The sequence below is a fragment of the Podarcis vaucheri genome, assembly GCF_965113315.1.
Source record: "Podarcis vaucheri genome assembly, chromosome: 7".
NCBI classification, from domain to species: domain Eukaryota; kingdom Metazoa; phylum Chordata; class Lepidosauria; order Squamata; family Lacertidae; genus Podarcis; species Podarcis vaucheri.
In genome coordinates, this window is record NC_138765.1 from 58,389,081 (window position 1) to 58,409,606 (window position 20,526).

The 20,526-nt window shown below is 42.9% G+C and overlaps 1 protein-coding gene across 2 annotated transcripts in view; it reads left to right on the top strand.

The window, feature by feature from the left end:
- CDH13 (cadherin 13) overlaps positions 1-20,526 on the top strand; it is a 681,110-nt gene that overhangs the window by 565,405 nt on the left and 95,179 nt on the right. For both annotated transcript variants that reach the window (XM_082232914.1, XM_082232915.1), the window contains exon 8: positions 10,497-10,637. In XM_082232914.1, coding sequence (XP_082089040.1) covers positions 10,497-10,637 — 141 coding nt within the window. The remainder of the gene's footprint in view (positions 1-10,496; positions 10,638-20,526) is intronic.

Sequence of the window (20,526 nt, forward strand, 5' to 3'; positions counted from 1 at the left end):
TTAATAAGGCAAGGGCTGACCGGCTATTGAAACTTGCCCTGTTTTTCACTGCGTCTAACACCTGCTTTGTGCCAGTATGGGTGGGGAAAGTGAGAGATGTGAAATAGCAACACCACTTTCCCTTTAATATTGTGAAGAACATTAACATCATGCCAAAGATGTAAAATTGGAATTGTGGGATGTTTTGCACCTTGCAGCACTAATTTCCAAACTAACCTCTATGATTTCATCCAGTTGAGGTAGGCTTGACAGGAAACTCCAGTAATTGAGTTCTCTTGGACATTCTGACCATCGGCACTAATTTGCAAAGCAGATTAGACAGAGGAATACATTTCCCACCTTGACCTTTATCACATTACTTTCTTGTGGGGGAATAAGGAGGTGTATTGAGGGGGATGTGGCCTTTGGTACACCTAATTTGTAGCAATGTGGTGTCTCTGCAGTTCCTGCTCCCCCCTCCCCACCAATGTTAACCGAGTAAGGTTCATTTTGATTCTCTTAATAAGAGATTATGTTCAATTTGGCGTAAGGGAGCTGTCATAAAACATGTTATCTTTTATTACCCTGGTGGAAGATATTTTTCTAGCGAATCATAAACGGCACACTTAAGGAAAACTTTAATTTGCACCTTTATGCAGGAAAGTTGTATGTGTGGTTTAATGTCACATTCTCAAATCCAGACCCACAGATTTCATATTGAACTAAAGGCATATTGAGGTGTATTTTTCTCTCTTACTAAATAAAATAAAATAAAATCTACCTGAGCTCATAGAGCTGAATTTCAGTGCTTTGAGGATTATTTCCACACATAGCGGCAGCTGATCAGAATTCTTTGCAGATTATAGGAGACAAATCACCTGCCTAAATGGTATGGAGAGCAGCCAATATCCAGGCATTGCTGATCTCAGTGATAAACGCACATTATTTGCAATGTTAGACTTGGGGAGGGGCAAAGGGAGAGAGAGAAAAAAACTCATTATGGAGTAAAGCTGTATCTGGGTCAAATATTGAATTTGCTCCAAAGGACACCAGTTTGAAAAGTATGTTTGAGGAGGATTTACAAACTATCCCACCTTGTCTGGTGCTTAAACAGTGGCTGTCATGACCAAAGTTCAAAGTGTTCTACAAATGTGTCCTCATCTGAAGACCCTATATGTGTGGAGCTCCTACAGGTGGAGACTTCGTAGCATCAGACTAATGGCCCATCTAGTCTAGCATCCTCTTCCCTGCAGATGCCTCTAGGGAGACCCAAGAACAGAAGTTGAAAGCAATCACCCTTCTCCTCTATACTACCCCTAGCAAGTGGGCCTGTGCAATGGATTTGGCAAAAGCCTGAATCCCAAACCGAACTAGGCCAATTTGGGAGGGATGCAGACTTTGGACAAGTTGGGTAAAGAAAGCCTTGGATCACCCCAAGTCAGGTTGGGCATCCAAGAGCAATCTGGGGATGGTGCCAGCGCCGGGCAGGAAGAAGGTGCTTTGGCTACTAGGGAACACATAAATGGAGCAGGGTTGAACCCTCCACTGACAAGCTGGTGAGCAGAGGATCAAATGCTGGGGTTTACTGTGCTAACATGTTCCCCCTCAGAAATATACTGGAGAAACAGGTCTCAAGAGGATCCACCCTTTTGCTCTCTGCTGTGTGGTCAGGGGAGGGGAGAGACACAGTATTTCCTTCTCCCATTCCTTCCCAATGTTATGCTTAATTCAGGTTTAAGAAACCCTAATTAATCATTACTCCCTGCCCCACCCCAATTGATCCAGGGCCAAATTCAAGCCAGGTCAGAGGTGATCTGGGCTCTGAAATAGGGTCAGGTGACAAACTGTGAACATAAATGATGTGAGAATAACTAGGCAGGAATGAGCCTGACACCTGCATAAAAAACATGCTTTCTCAGTGAAAAATGGTCCCTCCCCACATATATTTCTATAGGTGCTTCCACGCATCTGGATCTTCTCCTCCCCACTGAAATCAATGAGATGCACTGGAGTCTGGCTCCAGAGCCTCTGCATGCCTGCACAAGATAGCTGGGATTATTTTAAGCATCCTTTGTGGGGCATGATGTACAAGCAAGTGAATCAAGTGAATTGGCGGTAGGCAGGCAAATGTACTCAGAAGGACAATTTTTGTCTTTCCCATTCTATCCAATTCTTACATTCATATTACGCTTTTCCTGCAGACAGTAAATAGACACTGGTTTTCATCATAGCAGAAATACCACATTGCTTTGATTAAATGGTAGAACTTCCTTTGAAGCATCATAATTGGAAAATGGGGAATTAAAAAGAGAGTTACAATAATGTTATTGTGAGGTTTTGTTTGTGACAAACCATAATTCACGCTCTGAAAGCGCAGCTGGTCTTGTGTTTCCTCTTTGCCCTGCAAACACAATGGGCACTTTAGAGTAAATGTTAATATTATGATAATCTGAATAGCTGCATTCCTTCAATTCCAATTCCTGATTTGTCAGGGTTATAACACTTGTTTGCATTGGCTGCTCTATATGATTATTTTATTTCAGGTAAATTGAATAGGTACTAATAGCAGGTGGATTTGGGGTGGTGGGGAGTGATGGATGATCCCGTTGTTTTAAATAAACATCAGCTGTTATTTCCTGCAAGTGTACATTATCTTGCATATTTGCATAGTTTATGTGAAAGAAGAACGGCAACAAGTCTAATCATTAGATGTGTGATAGCCAACATTGTGCCATTCAGATGTTGTGGAGTGTAAGTCCCATTCCATGACCAGGTGGCAACAGCCCAAGCCCCCAGGGATCCTAAGGAAGGAATAAAGACTCTGACAACGTTGTATGGAATTATAATTAGGCCACAACTTCATTAAACTTCCAAATGTAGGAAGACCTTGGTTTAGGCCTTGGGTGTGTATCACTCCCGGCCCCCCAGCCTGGGGGGAACAGGGGCTCATCAGGGTAAATGGGATATGGGAGTGCTCTGCGAGACATAAGTGTAGCACGCAGCCAAGCCCATATCCCCGCATGCAGGGTAGTTTACTGACGACTTTCAGTGTATGGCCAATGACCCCCATATATATAACCCCCTTTAAGAGGGGGATCCTGGAATTGCTGCCACGGGGGAGGGGGTGAGTCACCACTTCAAACCCCCCCCCCCATAGGGTAGAAAAAACTAAAGGATTCCACCCAAGGCCATAACCGCAAAAGTTGTGATGAATTGCTACAGGGAAGACAAAACCTGCCAATGCAAGAAAATTTCTTCCCGGTCCTTCAACAGCAACCAGCCAAAGACCGTAGCAGCGCCCGCTAAACAGGAAGAAAAGGTTAACCTGTAAACAAGAAAACATTAAACTAAGGGAGGGTAGGGAGGGTGAATCTCCAGAGCCGACTGCCTGGCTATTGTCAGCTCCACCCCCTATTTATAAATGGGGCTGGCCCCACCTCCCAGCCAGAAACTTGATTACTGAGGCTGGGCGTGAACCTCCAGAAATTAACACTGAGAGGCAAGTCAGCCCCTGTTTGCCAGTAAGCTCCCTGGGAACTGTAGCACCACGTGCAATCCCGCAAAGGGCACCCACCATGTAAAGTGTGAGTGCTCATTATCCTCAGCCTTTGGCAATGCTGGCTGGTGTAGAAGGGAGTTGTAGTGCAATGACATCTGGAAGGCACCACAATGAGCATCCCTGCATTATGGTTGAACTACTGCTACACCAAAAACTCTCATCCAGTTTCTCAAAGCTTGTTTTCCTCTATGAGAGAGCATTTCACCACCACCACCACCACTTCTTAGGGCACTCTATAACTTATTTATAAATTTAGTAGGTGCTGGGTAGAACTTGTAACATTGTGTCCTGTATCTGGCTCAATACTGGGGTTAGGAGCCAGGATTCTTAGATGAAGCTGAGGAATGGCCATCAACAACACGGGTGAGTTTGGCCTCTCATATTGGAACTGAATGAGTATTGAGCTTGACTCATTGAGTCATCTTGAATGTCCGACAGAAACCTGCCCCATCAGGAGATGTGCCTGTCTATAGGCAAGGACTCACCAGGAGCCAAAATTGGGGAGTAAGATCCTCCTCTTGAGGAGACCTCTGGGTGAAGACAACTGATAGGAGTCAGCTTCATTTAAGGTGTGGTTTCAGCAGCTCCAACCCAGTACTAGGCTGGAAGAATTGCTGGAGCAATGCATTTGTACCAGCACTGTGTTTTGATGAGTTTGGCCGCTTGGTTATTGTGAATCTGATAATGGACTCCTCTGGGGCTGTCTCTTGTCTACACCCTTGTCTGCTCAGTGATCAACTTGAACATAACCTTAAACTGCCCTGATCTTGCCTCTTGCATGATCCCTTGCTACGGAGCTGGGCCTTGGCCTTGGATACTACTACTGTTTTTGTAATTGTTGATTTTGCTGCATCAGATGCAGAGCAGGTAGGAAGGTATGGTGTGGGGGAAATGGCCTCAAGGGCCAAATTTTAACACCTGCTGGGCCTGATTAAGTCCATGGGCTGAAGGTAACCCACCAGTATTTTCAATAATAACTCACATATTGTAGTATGTGTGAGGTTCTGTCCCAGAAGCCAATTTACTTCCTTTGCAATGATTAATTAATATTTTTTCTCTGCTCTGTCTTTCACGGTCTGTTCCGAATATTGGGAGTTTAGGGCTATTCATCTTTCCTTGGCTGAAACAAATTTCTTTTGTTTTTAAAGCCTCAGAAATGTCATGAAACCACAGCATTCTTAGAGATTGCATAGCTTCACCCACAGAGAAAACTCTCTAGATTTCAGCTTGGTGTTTGGAGTGGTGGGGGCAAGGGAAAGAATGACGGATTGCTTGGTTTAGGGGGGAGCTTTAATTCTCATTGTTGGTTATATTCATAGATGGACTAGATGAAAGACTTCTTAATATTCAGTAAGGGCAATAATACAGTTGTGTGGAGGTGGACAAGATTATTATTAACACTGTGGGTGGTCCCCCCCCTCCTTGCTGCTGTAAATGGTTTCAGAGATATGACAGATGTGATTGATTTCTGAAAGGAACTTTTTGAAATGCTTTTCAAATATTTTTTTTCCACACTCCTTCATTTCTACCTCTTGCATTTGGAAATTCTGAATATAGTGGATTCTCTGGTCCCTATAGGTTCTGCTTATTGTGGCTGACTGTATCTGAATCATTAATGCATATTCCTATAGAATCAGGATAGTACAATCAGCTATGTTGGGTCACTTGCTATACCTCTCAGGTATTCATTAAGCTATTGGTGTACCAGGACATCGGATTCCATCTGTGAGCAACCTAGGTCGTTTTGGAGAGCAGGCTTTCAAAACGTTCTTGAAGTGAACATTTTTCCTACCAAATTCTTTGGGGGGGGGGAGGGAGGCCTGAAAGTCTATCATGCCGCCCAATTAACTTTTCTATGTCAGTATAGGGATTCTCTGCAACCCCAGTTGAAAGACAAATAGGCACTGAAGCAGCAGCTAAAGAAGATCTTATTCCCAAAGGCAAAGAGATTTGGCCATACTGTATTATGACATTGATGAGGGATAATTAAGCCAATTCAGAGTGAGGGCAATATTTATTGAATGGGCATTATTCTTACTCCGGATTGACTTATTTTTGCCACCAGTGATGTCATCACATAATCAAACCTGATTGGATCTATAACAATGTCTCTTGTTTCATGGAAAGTGCCCACTTTAAACAGAGCCTAGTCAAAGCTAAAAAGAGGTATAATGATCTTAATGGGTGGGCATTAAATCATTGCTCCTATGGTGTCTCATTTATCAACTGTAGCTAGATGTTGGGAGAACTGATATAATTACAGCAGGGAACCCCTTCATTATCCCATAAATTTGCACTTTAGTCATTTAGCCTGCTGCAAAATGACTAAGGCTTGCAAAATTTGTGGTCTGCCAAAGAGAATGAAGTCAAAAAAGAGGTGAATTACACCATTTCTCTTTGATTTTTTCTCTTGATTTTTTCTCTTGCTCTACAAAAGTTCTGACTCTGGCAATTTTGGAGTCTCTGTGGCTGCATTTGAATGGTTGGAAAGCTATTCTGTGGAGTGTGCAGTATGCCTTCTAGTGCTATCTATGCTACCTCCTTGTAAGTTAAACAAAATTAATGGAGAACATTGATGGCTATAAGTTATGGTGGGTTAAGGATGTCAGAGATGGTCAATTTTGGTTTCTCATTCTTCCAAGTCTTAAACATTTAGTTCACTACATTTCAATATCAGTTTGCACTTTTGTTTTTTTTAAATATTGGGGGTGAGGGAAATCTCTTGAAAATTCACCAGCATTTTACCGTTGATTTCTCCTACTATATGCAATTTTTATTCAGGTTTCTAAAATATGCACATAATATACACTCCCCACTATACATCTTCATTTGTTTTTATTAATATCTCCACACTTCACTCAAATATATGCATTTTTGTACAGAATACTTGGCTAGAGAACTGCATTACCAAAATTCTGTGGAGTGCAAATTTCAAAAGGTGGCAGTGTTTCGGCATGTGCAAATAGAATCATAGAATTTGGGAACTGTAGAGTTGAAAATACCATCTAGTCCAACCTCCTGCAATGCCTAAATCTTTTGCCCAATGTGGGGCTCAAACTCACAACCCTGAGATTAGCACTGAATACCGCCAGATATTCTATGGAATACCAGCAGCACTAAACTCCCAATATTTGGAACAGACCATGAAAGACAGAGAATGGGGGGGGGGGATAATTAATCGTTGCAAAGGAAGTAAATTGGCTTTGGGGACAGAACCTCATGCATAGTACAATATGTGAGTTATTGTTGAAAACACTGGTGGGGTACCTCCAGCCCATGGACTTAATCAGGCCCAGCAGGTGTTAAAATGTGTCCCTTGAGGTCATTTTCCCCATGCCATACTTACCTGCTTTGCATCTGATACCATATAGGGCATCCCAAGACATGGCTCATTGTAATAAGCAGCATTTGCAGGCGCCTGTCCCTTGGCAAACTGCTCATTTTCTTGATTTTAAACCATGTGGGGCAAAGAATATAGGGCTTGCAGACACCAGCAATCAGTTGCTCGGCAGGACATCATCGTTATCATCCCACCCTTCACCATAAAGTCCCAGGGCTGGTTACAACAATTAAAGCACAATGTCAAAAGCAGTCTAAAGCAACTTGCAGTCATGGAAATAAGGTGGGTCCTCACAATCTACATCTCAGCTGGCAAAAGCCAGGGTAAGAGGTACATCTTCAGCATCTGCCCAGAGCTGTACAATGAAGATGCCAGAAACATATCCTCCAACATCCTGCTAATAAAAATTAGGACATTCATTTTTTGGTCGCGAGCTCTCATGGGAGCCAGCTGATTCATGCCAGAGTATGAAACTCAAACCTGAGTGTCTTTTGGTCCAGCACTCTGGCATGAACCAGCTGGAACCAAAAATGGGACATTCGGAGATCCAATCAGAAGCTGGGATGGCTTCTGTAAATCCAGGATGTGTCACTTAAAATGGATGGTTGAGGGGTATGCAGACACACCTCTGTGGGTGGGGAGTTCTACAACTTAGGAGCTGCCACAGAGAATTTCCTCCCCTGGGTCATCCCACCCAGCTATGAGGGCAGTGGAACAACTAATAGGGTCCCCTCCACTAGTCCTAATACCTGAGGGGTCTGTAGGGAAGGAGGTGGTCTTTCAGGAATTTGGGGCCTGAGTCATTTATGGCTTTAAACACTAACATGAGCACTTTGAGCTGGACCCTTAAAGGAACTGGCAATGGCAACCATTGTAGGGCTGCTTCTACAACTTCTAATAAACATGTGTTGTTTGTATATCACTAGGGTTGCAAGGTCTGGAGCATCCCAGACCCTGAGATTTTAGGGCCCAAACCTGAGACCTGGGGCAGCCCCCAGTGATGACATAAAGGGCAGACCCTGGTGATGACATTAAACATAAAACATTATCAGATGACATATCATCAGCTGCTTTTTACAATAATCAAGCCTCAAAGTGATGACAAAAGCAATTCTGTTTAAAACCAAGGGTAATTAAAATAATGACAGTGAAAAGACATAAACACTTGCCCAGCAACCAGGATCCTTCGGGGGAAGTCCTGTGTTTTCAGTGTGCGTTCACTGTTTATTGTGTACGCAGCTTAAGACCTACATGGCTGCCCCTGGACTTTTCACTCTTCTGGGAAATGGGGAGCGTCTAACAATGCAATCAAAGTCTCCAGTCCTATGCACACTTACTACTTCTGAGTAAGCATGAGTAAGATTGCCCTATAAGCCTTGTTAGATTTGTAACGGATCTGTGGGAGGAGATAAAAACCACCTTAATTGGAATATTCAGCGTTTTCTGAACACTTTCTTGCTTTGTGCTGTGTGCGATGACTATAGGAGTTTGGACTGCAGAAAGAATGTATAATTGGGTCCTAGAATTTGATAGTCACTCATCTCTGAGGATGCTACATCATGTCAGCTCGCCTTTTGATTATTGGACGTGGTGGGACTCTACAGGAGCTCATCATTGCCACTCAATAATTGTCACCAGCTTCTCTCCAAAGAACAAGTTGCTCAGTCTCTCTCTCCTCTTCCCCACCCTGTGTCTGTCATATGCAACTTTTCATCAGCATTTTCTCTGTATCTCCTTCTTGCATTCCTCTTACCAACATGTGGTCCCCTCTCCCGTCCAACTCCATCTCTGTTGCTTTTGAAGAGCAGTCAACTATCACCATTCTTAGCTGACTGGTCCCCTCATGCCTTACTGATGCTGAAAAAGCACATTGTCGGCAAATATGGATAAAGCTGCGATGGATCTACATTACCTCTTGGAATAATAAAGGGAAGAGTTTCATTATCCCATCCCATAAGATTTTCTCCCGCTACAAAGCTATATAAGAATAATAGGCAAACAAGCAAACGGTGAAAGCTCAGGTTGTTGTTTGAGTGAATGGAGTAGAGCATCTACACAGCTGATAATTAGTTGCTGTGGGTGCAATTAAAATGGCATTTGGATGAAGCAGTTTCAGAACTCAGATTGGTACTTAACTAAATTCTACTCAGAATAAACCCATTGAAATAAAAAAAAACCCCTAGCTTACTCATGTTTGTTCATTTCAACAGGTCTGCTGTCAGGGAAGCTTAGTTGAATACCACACTCAACTCCTAAACAGGAAGCACACACAGTTCCCAGTGGTTCACATACACATATGCTCAGTGGATATAGCACAGTGCTCTGTGTCTCGAAAAGCAGAGGGAAAGAAGTGAATTGACTTTATAATGATTCTTTCTGTGGCCACACTCACACCATAGATTTAAAGCAACAGCTGTAGCTTCTCCCAAAGAATTCTGGGAACTGTAGTTGGTCAAGGGTGCTGAGAGTTGTTAGGAAACCCTTATTCCTCTCCCAGAGCTACAATTCCCAGAGCTCCCTGTGAAGAAGAATTGATTGTTAAAGCACTCTTTCCCAGCCTTTCCCCAAATGTATTCAGTTGGAAAGTTGTTCTAAAGTGGAGTCATTTGTCTCTCTTTCTCAATGGCTAAATGTCTTCCTGTCCTTTTAAAGTCTTTCTCCTATATCACTGTTGTGAATCACAGAATAATAGCTTTTGAGAATGCATGAGTGAAGTAGCTCATGACTTTAAAAGAAGATGACCACCACCTGCTCCTTCCCATCTGCATTCCCCATCAGCGATGTGGCCCTTGAGGTTTCCCAGCAGATGGGCCCATGCAAGACAGCCACACAAATCGAGGAAATGTCACCTTTAATAAGTTTTAATACCATTTCCATACAGTTAATCTTCATTCCTGGTAGAGCTTGAAATAGAGTAGGTCACTTGAAATACACTGGGTGTGGCTATGTCCCTCTCCTCGTGTGGAGGTAGGATTGAAATAAGAAGAAGCAAGGGAACAAGAGACTTCTCTTCAAAAGACACAATTAAAGAGAATGAGTGAACTGGAACAGTTATGGCAGGAGGCAGAACAACTCCGGAATTAAAACAGAGCTGCTAGGAACATACTGTTCTTATTTTCCACCATTTTACATGCTTTTCAGACAAAAAATAAGAGTTGTCATGCTTGCTAGTCCAAGAAAAGGTACCCTGTACTGATGCCTCCAAATGCTTTGGATTATAGCTGATCAGAGTCTGTCAGAGTTGTAGTCCAAAATATCTGGAGGGTACAAGGTTGGAGAAGGCTGGAAGAGATGTTTTGGGCTATGGTTCCCATCAGCCCCAGCTAGGGTGACCAATAGTCAAGGATGGCAATCACCAGGTTGGGGCACTTCAACATATCTGAAAGTTACTAGGTTGGTGAAGACTGGCATAGATAGTTAGGTAAAATTCTCAGCACATCTATTTGTCAGCGTTTCCTGGCTTTTGTAATAAGCCAGTTGCCTTCTTTCTTTTAATAGAAAAACATCCTGCAGATCAGTTTTACCTAAGGGTGCCTCTGACGCCATAATGGATATTTCTAAAATGAGATCAATGCATTGCACACTGGGTAATGTATTATTATTTTTTCATCTCTGCAGACAATGGAGAATCCGAAATATGAGCTCATCATAGAAGCAAAAGACATGGGGGGCATGGACGTTGGGTTAACTGGCACTGCCACAGCAACCATTGTCGTTGATGACAAAAATGACCATGCACCGGAATTCACCAGGAAAGAGGTAAACATTTACTTTAAGATGCAAAACAGTTGAGCATTGCTTGTTCAATCATGCCAGTTCCTGGAAACTCAGGAGAAGAGAGTGTTCTTGCGCTTGCATCCTGCTTGTGGCTTTCCTACAGGCATCTGGTTGGCCACTGTGAGAACAGGATGTTGGAGTGGATGGGCCATTGGCCTGATCCAGCAGGGCTCTTCTCAACCTGATCTTGGATCTAATAGAAGCTGATGGGCACCCTCTGTGCTTCAGACCTGTGCGGAGGTTTCTGCAGGGAGGCTGTGGATGGTTTCACGATGGCACACAGCAAATGCTTTTAAAATATGCTTGGGAAGGTTATGTTTGTTTAAAAGCGTGTCAATTCAACGTTGAGTATTTCCAAGAGCAGGCCTTTAAAACTTGGCAGAGAGCCTTCCTCAAATAAAGTATATTTGCTGTTTCACTCTACTGAAATCCAAACATGGTACATTGCTTGTGTTGAATTGTGTGTGGTGTAGAGAAAGGATTGAAATAGTAGGAAGCAAAAGGTTTGTGCTGATGTAACTTTTTAAATAATACTCTCCAAAAAAAGAAAGGAAAAACCATCCCATTAATTGGCAATGGTGCAAATCAATGCCAGATTCTGTCTCCAGTTTCCCATCTTCCTAGGGCTGACTGGTATTATTTCACATGAGTATATCCCTTTTCACCTGGAGTTTACTACCATTTTAACCAAAAGCTGTGACATGGAACTTTGATGCCAATCATTTTCTTTTGTCTGATCCAGTTGTGCGGCTTTTCTTATGTTCTTATGTTCTTGTGATCTTACCATTTCTAGTGTCCAAAGGGATTTTTGACCTGCATTAGAAAAGCAGACACCTCAAGTGGATTTATGAGATCAGCACTGGTTCCATTTACACTGTGTGTGGAGCCTCGTGGGCACTACAGGGGACATCACAACTATGATTTAGAATGAGAGGCAGGGGGTGCTGAATTTTGGCATTGTACAGGGTGCCGCTGAAATTTCAGAGCCCAGGGTCGTCCACAGCAGGCACCTCTATTGCACTACCAAAATTCCTCTCCATTTAAAAAACAGTTGGATAGAAAGCAAATGGACCTGTTGTCCCAGAAACAGAAGTCCCAAACCACTTTTGATGCACAGAACCAGTTGTGAGACTCTTTGGATCCAGACCTCAATATACACATGAATAAGCCTATGTCGCCTCCAGGTACGTTGACTATTATAGCCAGGTAGTACTTAACACACTGTGCCGATTAGTGTGGCACTACATTTAGCATTAGTCAATGAATTAATTAGCAAAAAGAAATGTAAATTATACTGGTAAAGTGTATGCAGTGTCGACTATTAATTGAATCCGCCTGCAGGTGTGGCTACTCTCTTCAGCTGGAGTAGGAGGAGTGAGAAAAGAATGAAAGACTCAAAATAGCCTTTAAAAGAAAATTAGACTCATTAACTAAAGAAACAGAGGCATAACCTTTTAGATTGTAATTACAGCTGCTATGAAATAAGACCCTTGAATTTTAGCACATTTTACAGCTACATGTGAGGCTTCTTCCTCTCGTTACATTTTCTTTGCAATATACACAGGGATGCAGCATACATATTTCCCAACCCCCTCTTAGTAATCTTAAAATTGCAGCCAACTAGGTCCTACTCAGAGCAGACCCATTGAAATTAATGGGTCCATAAACTTAAATCCATTAATTTCAGTGGCTCTACTCAAGAATCAAATTTAGCTGGATGCAGCCCCCAAATGTTGAATCAAAATCAAGAATTTAAGCAGTGTGGCTACACTTAGAATGACCTTCCCACAAAAGCACCAACTGGATAAAATTCCCATTAAACTATAACAACTGTTTGCAAACAGTGTTCCTGGACAACATGGGGAAATGCAGGAGGGTTTCAGTGGTTGGGGGATCATTAAATGCGGAAATGTTTCCCAGTAAAACAACCTCTGAGTTCCTGATTAGGTGGAAGTCCCCTGAAGTGTATGAAAGTTGTACTTATCTGTACCAGTGGAACAGTTATGGAACTTTGGCTTTTTCACTGATCTACTGGCATGTCACACAAAGTTTCCTTCACACCAGTGTGCGTAGCCACTAGACAACATGGCTACTCCCCAAACTTTATGCACATGCATCTTTCTGTTCCTCCATGAAAACAAAAGGAAAAGCCTGCATGCTGATGTGATGCTCCAAGTTTTGACACTATACTGTGGATTTTTTTTTCCCTGGAACCAAATAGCACAGAAATGTGTGCTAAACATGTGTTATAGTCCATTCATTTTCCAAAGGTGGTATTTGCATCGTGTGAAGGCTCAATTATAATGTGGGAATTAACAGGGAAATATCAGGGAAATGGAATAAACCAGGGGTCAGCAAACTTTTTCAGCCGTGGGCTGGTCCGCTGTCCCTCAGACCTTGTGGGGGGGCTGGACTATATTGGGGGGGGGGGTTGAATGAATTCCTATGCCGCACAAATAACCCAGAGAGGCATTTTAAATAAAAGCACACATTCTACTCATGTAAAAACACGCTGATTCCTGGACCATCCGCGGGCCAGATTTAGAAGGCGATTGGCCCAGATCCGGCCCCCGGGCCTTAGTTTGCCTACCCATGGACTAAACTGTCATGTGAATGCAGGCATACACACACGCACAAATACCTTTTTTTTCCTTTCTCCCAATATATATTTCAACGGTTCTTTCTTTCTTTTTTAAATGGCCCATGTTATCGACTGACAGAATAATTTCTGGCTGAAAGTAGCTTTGGCTTCTATTTTTCATTCATTCTGGGAGTTGCTTTGGGTAGCTTAGAGTATATCTGTTCTCAAGGTCCATTTGTCAATTCTGAATGAATGGAGACCAAGATTGTCCCAATGAAAGTCAATTAAGCTACACCAGGGATGCAGCTAGCTCAGAAAACTCTGGGCAATACATTATTCCAGGCTTGCACTTTCTTCTGAATGTGAGCAAAGGAATTTTGAAGTTCTCTCAAGTCTCTCATGGCAGCACTGATTTGTGCACTCTCATCCATCTAAATGAAGCATGAATAGGAGAACTTCCCTGTGTCTTTTGTCCAAAGGTATTTGTAAAACCTGCACAGCTTCTTCTGATTTCCCCTGTTTCTTATGTCAGCACCTTCTGTGCCCTTTATTAACACTGAAAGAAGACTGTCAGTCTATATGTGAAGACAAATGTAACATGAAAGAGGATTTCCAGCAAATTCTCCAGTTGCCATACTGATCTGTACATATAGCTCATATACATGACTCAGACACTGTTCAGTTTTGCCCTGGTCTTGAAGTTTTAATTGTTAACTCCAGCAGAGGGAATGATCTCTGGGGAAAGTGTAGTTGAGTGGTATGTATGCAAAAGGTTCCAGGTTCAATTCCCCAAATCTCAAGGTTGGGATTGGAGAGACTCCTGTCTGAAACACAGGAGAGCTGCTGCCAATCAGTGTATGAGTTACATGGACCAATGGTCTGACTCAGTATGAGGCAGATTCCTGTGTTTTTCCAATAGCACGTATTGAAACACTACACGAGGGACTTGCCAGTTTAGCCTTCTGCAGGAAGTCTGCAAGCAGGAATTGAGCACAACAACACTCTTCCCTTCTGGGGTTTCCGGCAACTGGTGTTCAGAATCATTGCTGCCTCCAGTTGTGGAAGCAAAGCATGGCCATGAGGGTTAGTGGCTACTGGTAGCCTTATCTTTCACGGCTTTGTCCTCCTTTAAAGCGATTCAAGTTGGTGGCCATCACCTCCAACTTCACAGGACAAGCAGAACTACTTCTACTCTGGACTGCAACCTTTCTGCTAGTTTGATATGCACTTCAAAATTGTTCACGCTGCCTCATGTGACAAATGCACACACATACGGTCCCGTAATTAATTGGTTTCCTTTCACCCGGAAGCCTGGGTCATAACTGCAGAGGCACATGTGCTGTAGCCAGAATCCATTTACAAAGTGCCTAATTAGCTGCACATACAAAATGTCTATTACTCACATTGACAGCTATTAATGACAGGATGCCATAAGGAAGTTCACATCCAAAGTGGAATTAACAATGCCCCCCTCCATAAGTATGCATGCATTTCTCAGAGGACGGGATGTTTTAAAAACAAACAAACAAGCTGACTTAATGTATATTATTTGAAACAGAAGCTTCCACCACCATCCCCTCAGGCTTAATTATCATCCACATCTATTTGGTTAAATATGAATGCCTAAATATTTAGTGGACCTGCTCATTTGCATAATAGCTTGAATTGCAATTGAAAAGGCCATGATCAATAGTCACATTCTGTTCATTTAATAATGTGATGTTTAGTAAAATTGATTTATTTTCTGGGGGGAGGGGCAAAATATTTCACTCTTGCTCATGCTATATTTTGTTGCACTCACAGGCTAGGTCCAAATGATGGTTTGTCATTATGTGCAAACCATGGTAAACCTTGGCCTTGGCACTTCCTTCTCTTCTGCACATATGAGAAGAGGACACTTTGGGCTTATCCAGACCTCTGTTTGCCCTTCCACTTTCCCCAAGGGAAACCAGAACTTTAGAGCTGAATCAGAACAAAGAGCAATCAGGTTTTCCGTGAATTGCCTTTAGTTCCAATGTAGCACTAAAGAGTTTTCAGGGGGGGAGCAGTGGGGCAAAGGCAAAACTGCTCAGACCTATGCTGTCTAGGTGTGGGACAAGCAGAATTGTGGATGAGTCCTAACCTTTGCAGTTAGCAAATTGTGGTAGAAAAATTGCTCAAAGTATAATCAGCTTAATCTGTTGATTGCCAGGCCACCTTTTGAATGAGCAGAATTAAAGTCAAAGAAGCTGCTTGTGAAATAGTGCTGTATGTAGGTTTTTGTTGTGCAAATAAATGTGGGAAGAATGGGAAATGGCTGGGATTCTTACTGCTGTTTTCACCTGTGTAGTTCTTGTGGGGACAAGAGGCGTTATGGAAGTTGAGGATTATTTGCACATAACTTAGTTGTGGCAGCAAGGGGAAAAGCAGGGAGAAGGGGAATGGTGCACAGAATGAACAAAACCTCTCACTGGTGCTCAGTCATAGATCTCTCCTACCCTGTTTTGTGTGGATTTTTTTTTTTTGAAGGGGTGTAACAAAAAGTCTGCATTTAAATTGTGCACATTTTGTATAAATGTGCTTCACATTCTAAACCAAAATTTAAAAAATCCATATTTTTCCATGCATTCACCCATAAAGTACACCTTGCATTTTTGTGCACATTTTCTGCATTGCAAACCCTGGAGAATTGTGTAATCTGATTGAAAGCTGCTTTCCAATCCACAAGCAAGTTCTAGAATGTCAGAGTGGGTTGGTCTGCTGAGAAAAGTGGACCAAACAAGTTCCTCCATCATCTCTAGATAGCTGAAGGAGGACTTATGATAGTCACATTCAGATTGCTAATGGCCTGTTTCATGGAAGATAGAGCAAACTTGGTCCTGAACCAATGGATTCAAATGAAAAGAAAGGAGATTCCAACTAAACTGACTTTCTGATGGTAAGAGCTGTTTGACATTGGAATGGAGTACCTCAAAAGATGATGAACTCCCCCTCAATGGAGGGTTTTTTTTAAATGAAGAAGTTGGATTGCCATCTGTCAGAGATTCTTTAGCTGTGATTCCTGCATTGCAGGGGCTCGACTGGATTACCTTCCAACTCTCCTATTCTATGATTTCCCATTAACTCCTCCTACACATTTATTCAAGCCAGTTCCTATTGAGAAGTCTGGAGCCAGCACCTTACATCCTTGGGAAGCTGCCAGGGCCCCAGGGCCTCCTTCAAGCAATTTCCTTCTGCCATGCACAAATTTAATTTCTCCACAATGTCCCCAATTTAGTATCACTCCAGGATGCGGCGGGAGGTTTAAACAATGGCCACTCATCCATGTGGTGATGCTAAGAACCCTGACTGGTGGAGGAGAGGGGATCATCAGTGAGCCCCTTGCCCATGGCCCCTTGCCCGGAGTCCTCTCAAAACCAGAGCTATTGATTTCATGTTAGCAATGCAAACTTGCTTTAATTTCCACCTTATGATTCACTTAATGTTTACACGGAAAGAAAGGTGCCTTTCTTTCCAGCAGCCACAGGAATCCAGGAGTGGGAGGGGGCAAGCTACTTGTCTGGTGAGCGCTCCCCACTCCCCTGCAATCATCCCACCTCTGGCTCCACCTATTAACTCAATCCTGAATATGTATGGGGGGGGGGGTGGAATCCTTAGCATCTAAACTATCCAGTTGAATGATTGACAGTCACCTTTAGAGGAGGAGAAACTTGTCCTCAAAGGAGAGAAACAAGATTACTACTCATTTTAAAATAACAAAATAGAGTGCCAATACATTCTCTTCAGAAGAAGAAAGAAAATGAATGTTAACAATAGGATATGAAAAGGGCTCTCCTAGCCCACTTTAACATCTTCAGATATACACTGCCTGCATATTAATTTGATTTCCTCAGATATCTTCTTATGCCTTTCTCAAGAACACCTTCTTGCAAAAGGGGGAGCAGCGTCCGTTTGCCACCACATCCTTCCACTTATCACATAATTAGACCTGGATATGCAGCATGACAGTGTTTTGCGTTTATCTCTTTCCCTGGTAAGGGTTGGCTGCAATGCTTTTGTTCCACTCTCTGCCAAGGTCACCAAATGCATGCCGTTGTCTCTGTAATCTCCCGATAAACACATTTCAGTGGGCTGCAAAGTGACAGGGCACCTGCCTTTTACAATAGAAAGCAGCAAACCCTTGTAAAAACATGAAGAAGTTGCAACGATCAGGAAGGAGCATTCAGAGAGTGCAAAATTGGCCACGACACTCAAAAGGTCCTTTGGAGTTCTCTGGCCCTCTCCACCGCCCACACAAGAAAACGGATTCTTCTTTGTGAATTGTGTATTCTCAATTTGCGCACAATTACCTCCAACTATTTCCATACATTCCTTCCAAAGGTTTGTTTTCATAACCTTAAAATTTTATCTCAAATAATTAGCTTAGCATGATTCAGATACTTGATTCTGACCCACCACCTGCCTCACTTCCCTTTGGTGAGCAAAAACAGATTCTTTTTTAAAAAATAATGTAGCCCTGATATGAACCTCCACCTGAGCCTGTGACTTTTCCAAGACCTTTGGCTGTGCTCAGGTCAGCATCTAACTCATGGCGATCAAAGCATGCTTGCTACTGCTGTTAACATCCTTCCCTCTAAGCCTGTTGCAAGCCCAACTACTCTCAGAAATCTCTCTCCCCCCCCCCCCCGCACTCTAATCTGTGCAACATCTAAAACAGAGAAGACAACTCCCAAATAGTATTTGCCTCCCAACATTTCTGATCTCAAAAGAGACAGGTGGGAAAATTATGTGCAGAGGATGAGTTCATAGTGGAGAAACACAATTCCATCCCTTGGGCCACTTTTTTCTGGAGATCAACAAATGGGTACAAGTTCTACATGTGCAGGCTCTGGTCAGACCTCTGGATGAGTGCATGGGAATTGAGGGAGGGGCCACGATTAACTATTCCCTGTACACCCAAGACACACCACTATGCTTCTGAAATACACACACACAGTGTCTATATCTATCTATCTATCATCTAATGTAGCATTTAGAAGGGCTTCTTTCAGTGGCGTTCAGAGCTGATTTAATCAGTTCAACTGGTTTGGTGAACATTTCACTGTCCCATAATTACTTGAATAATATAACCTTTCCCCTCCCTTGTGAATAGGGAACAAGCCTCGGGGTTGAAGGTGACCCTCTAGTTCTCTTTATACAACCCTCGGGACTCTCCCCAGACAACACGCTTCATCAGTGCTGCGTAACTCCCCCTTGAGTGTTTTTGCATGGCTGCAATGTATACTTGAAGTCTGATTATGTATCTTGCTTGCCTGGATGGAAGAAAGAAAGGATTTGTGTAGACTAACCTACTTCACCCACTTACTCCTCTGACCATTCCCATTGGCATCTGGCCCTTGGGATGTTTCCCTGTCCCCCATGAATATGTTTAATCCTCTTTTAAAGCTATCCAAGCTGGTGGCCATCACTGCCTCTTGTGGGAATGAGTTAAATAGTTTAACGATGTACTGTGTGAAGAACTACTTCCTTTCAGGTCGTAACTGGATGAGATGATTTTGTTTGTCCTCAATCTTCCAAAATTCTGCTTTATTGAATGAAGTCCTAGTATTATGAAAGAGGAAGAGGAACTTTTCTACCCATTTTTTCCATGTCATGCATAGTTTTATGCCCTTCTTTTACTTAGTTGTTCCATCCCCTTGATCATATTGGTTGCTCTTTTCCAAAAAGCCCAGTCAGCAGCCATGTATCCATTCCAGGAATATTTCCATAAAAACTAGGAGAGTCTGCTGCTTATGGGTAAAGCACATGCTTTTCATGCAGAAGGTTTCAGATGCCATCCCTGACCCTTCTTAAAGGATCTTAGTTACTAGGACAGACTTCTGCTCGTCAAGACCTTGGAGAGCTGCTATCAATTGGTGTAGATGATGTCTGGCTAGATGAACTCATGGTCTGACTCAGTTGAGGGGGGCTTCATACGTGTAGCTTTACCGACTTAGAGCACAAGGGGAAATCTTGAGAGCTTGCCTTCTCCCCGACCTAGTGCAGAAGTTGCAGGGAAGCAGATGTCTAGATTTGCATCATGCAACGTTCTTGGCAACCGAAGTTCCTTTCGAGCAAAATAGTCCAGGCCAAGTGAGTTATCTGGAGTCTCGTCTGTTCTACTTTTGGCTTGCTTCCCTGCCTTGTTTTGCTTTCCAGCCCAGATGCTCACTGGCTCACTTGCTTAAAGGGTAGCTGTATCTCAAGCTCACTGTCTGACAGTCACTTAATATTTATTTGTTGGCACAAATGCTTTTTCCACAGTTCCCAGCCATATGCTACTGGGAGGCAAGGAGGAACAGCTTTGTACAGTGCATAGCACTAAATATATCATGAAGTGATGGTTTATATATTAACAGCAACAGGCTTTTGCATGTGTTTAGGGATGCGGGTGGCGTTGTGGGTTAAACCACTGAGCCTAGGACTTGCCGATCAGAAGGTCGGTGGTTCGAATCCCGCGATGGAGTGAGCTCCCATTGCTCAGTCTCTGCTCCTGCCAACCTAGCAGTTTGAAAGCACATCAAAGTGCAAGTAGATGAATAGGTACCGCTCCGGTGGGAAGGTAAATGGCGTTTCCCTAAGCTGCTCTGGTTTGCCAGAAATGGCTTAGTCATGCTGGCCACATAACCCGGAAGCTGTACGCCAGCTCCCTTGGCCAATAAAGTGAGATGAGCGCCGCAACCCCAGAGTCGGTCACGACTGGACCTAATGGTCAGGGGCCCCTTTACCTTTACCTAGGGACATCATGCTTAAAGCACCTTGCATACATAACCACAGTCATTTTAGAACAGTCCTGTAGGATAGGCCAATATTATCACCCCACATATGGGGGGGGATGTGACCATCTAATGAGGCTGTGGCTGGGATTTCTGTTCACAGCTTACACAAGTTCAGTGTCACCCATGATTCTCAAGGGAAGATCTGCACTACCTGATAACCACGATTGTTGAGTAATTTGATTTCTGTGAACTGGCTTGAACAGATCTCCCAGCCTAATTTGTGAGCTGGAACACAATTCTTATTTAGATTTTTGCTAGGGAGAGGGAAGAAATTCAATTCACCTTCCAATGCCAACCTAAGTAATTCACATTTTTTCAAAACAACGTGCAAACTGAAGTGCAGCTAACCTTTGAAATTCACACATTTTCAAACGTGGTGATGCAGTTCTCCAAGCAAACAATGCATTAAAAAAAAGTGTGAGAAAGTGGGCATAAAATGCATATATTAGGGGAAATAAAATAAGATGCATAGGACATATGCACAATAAAATGT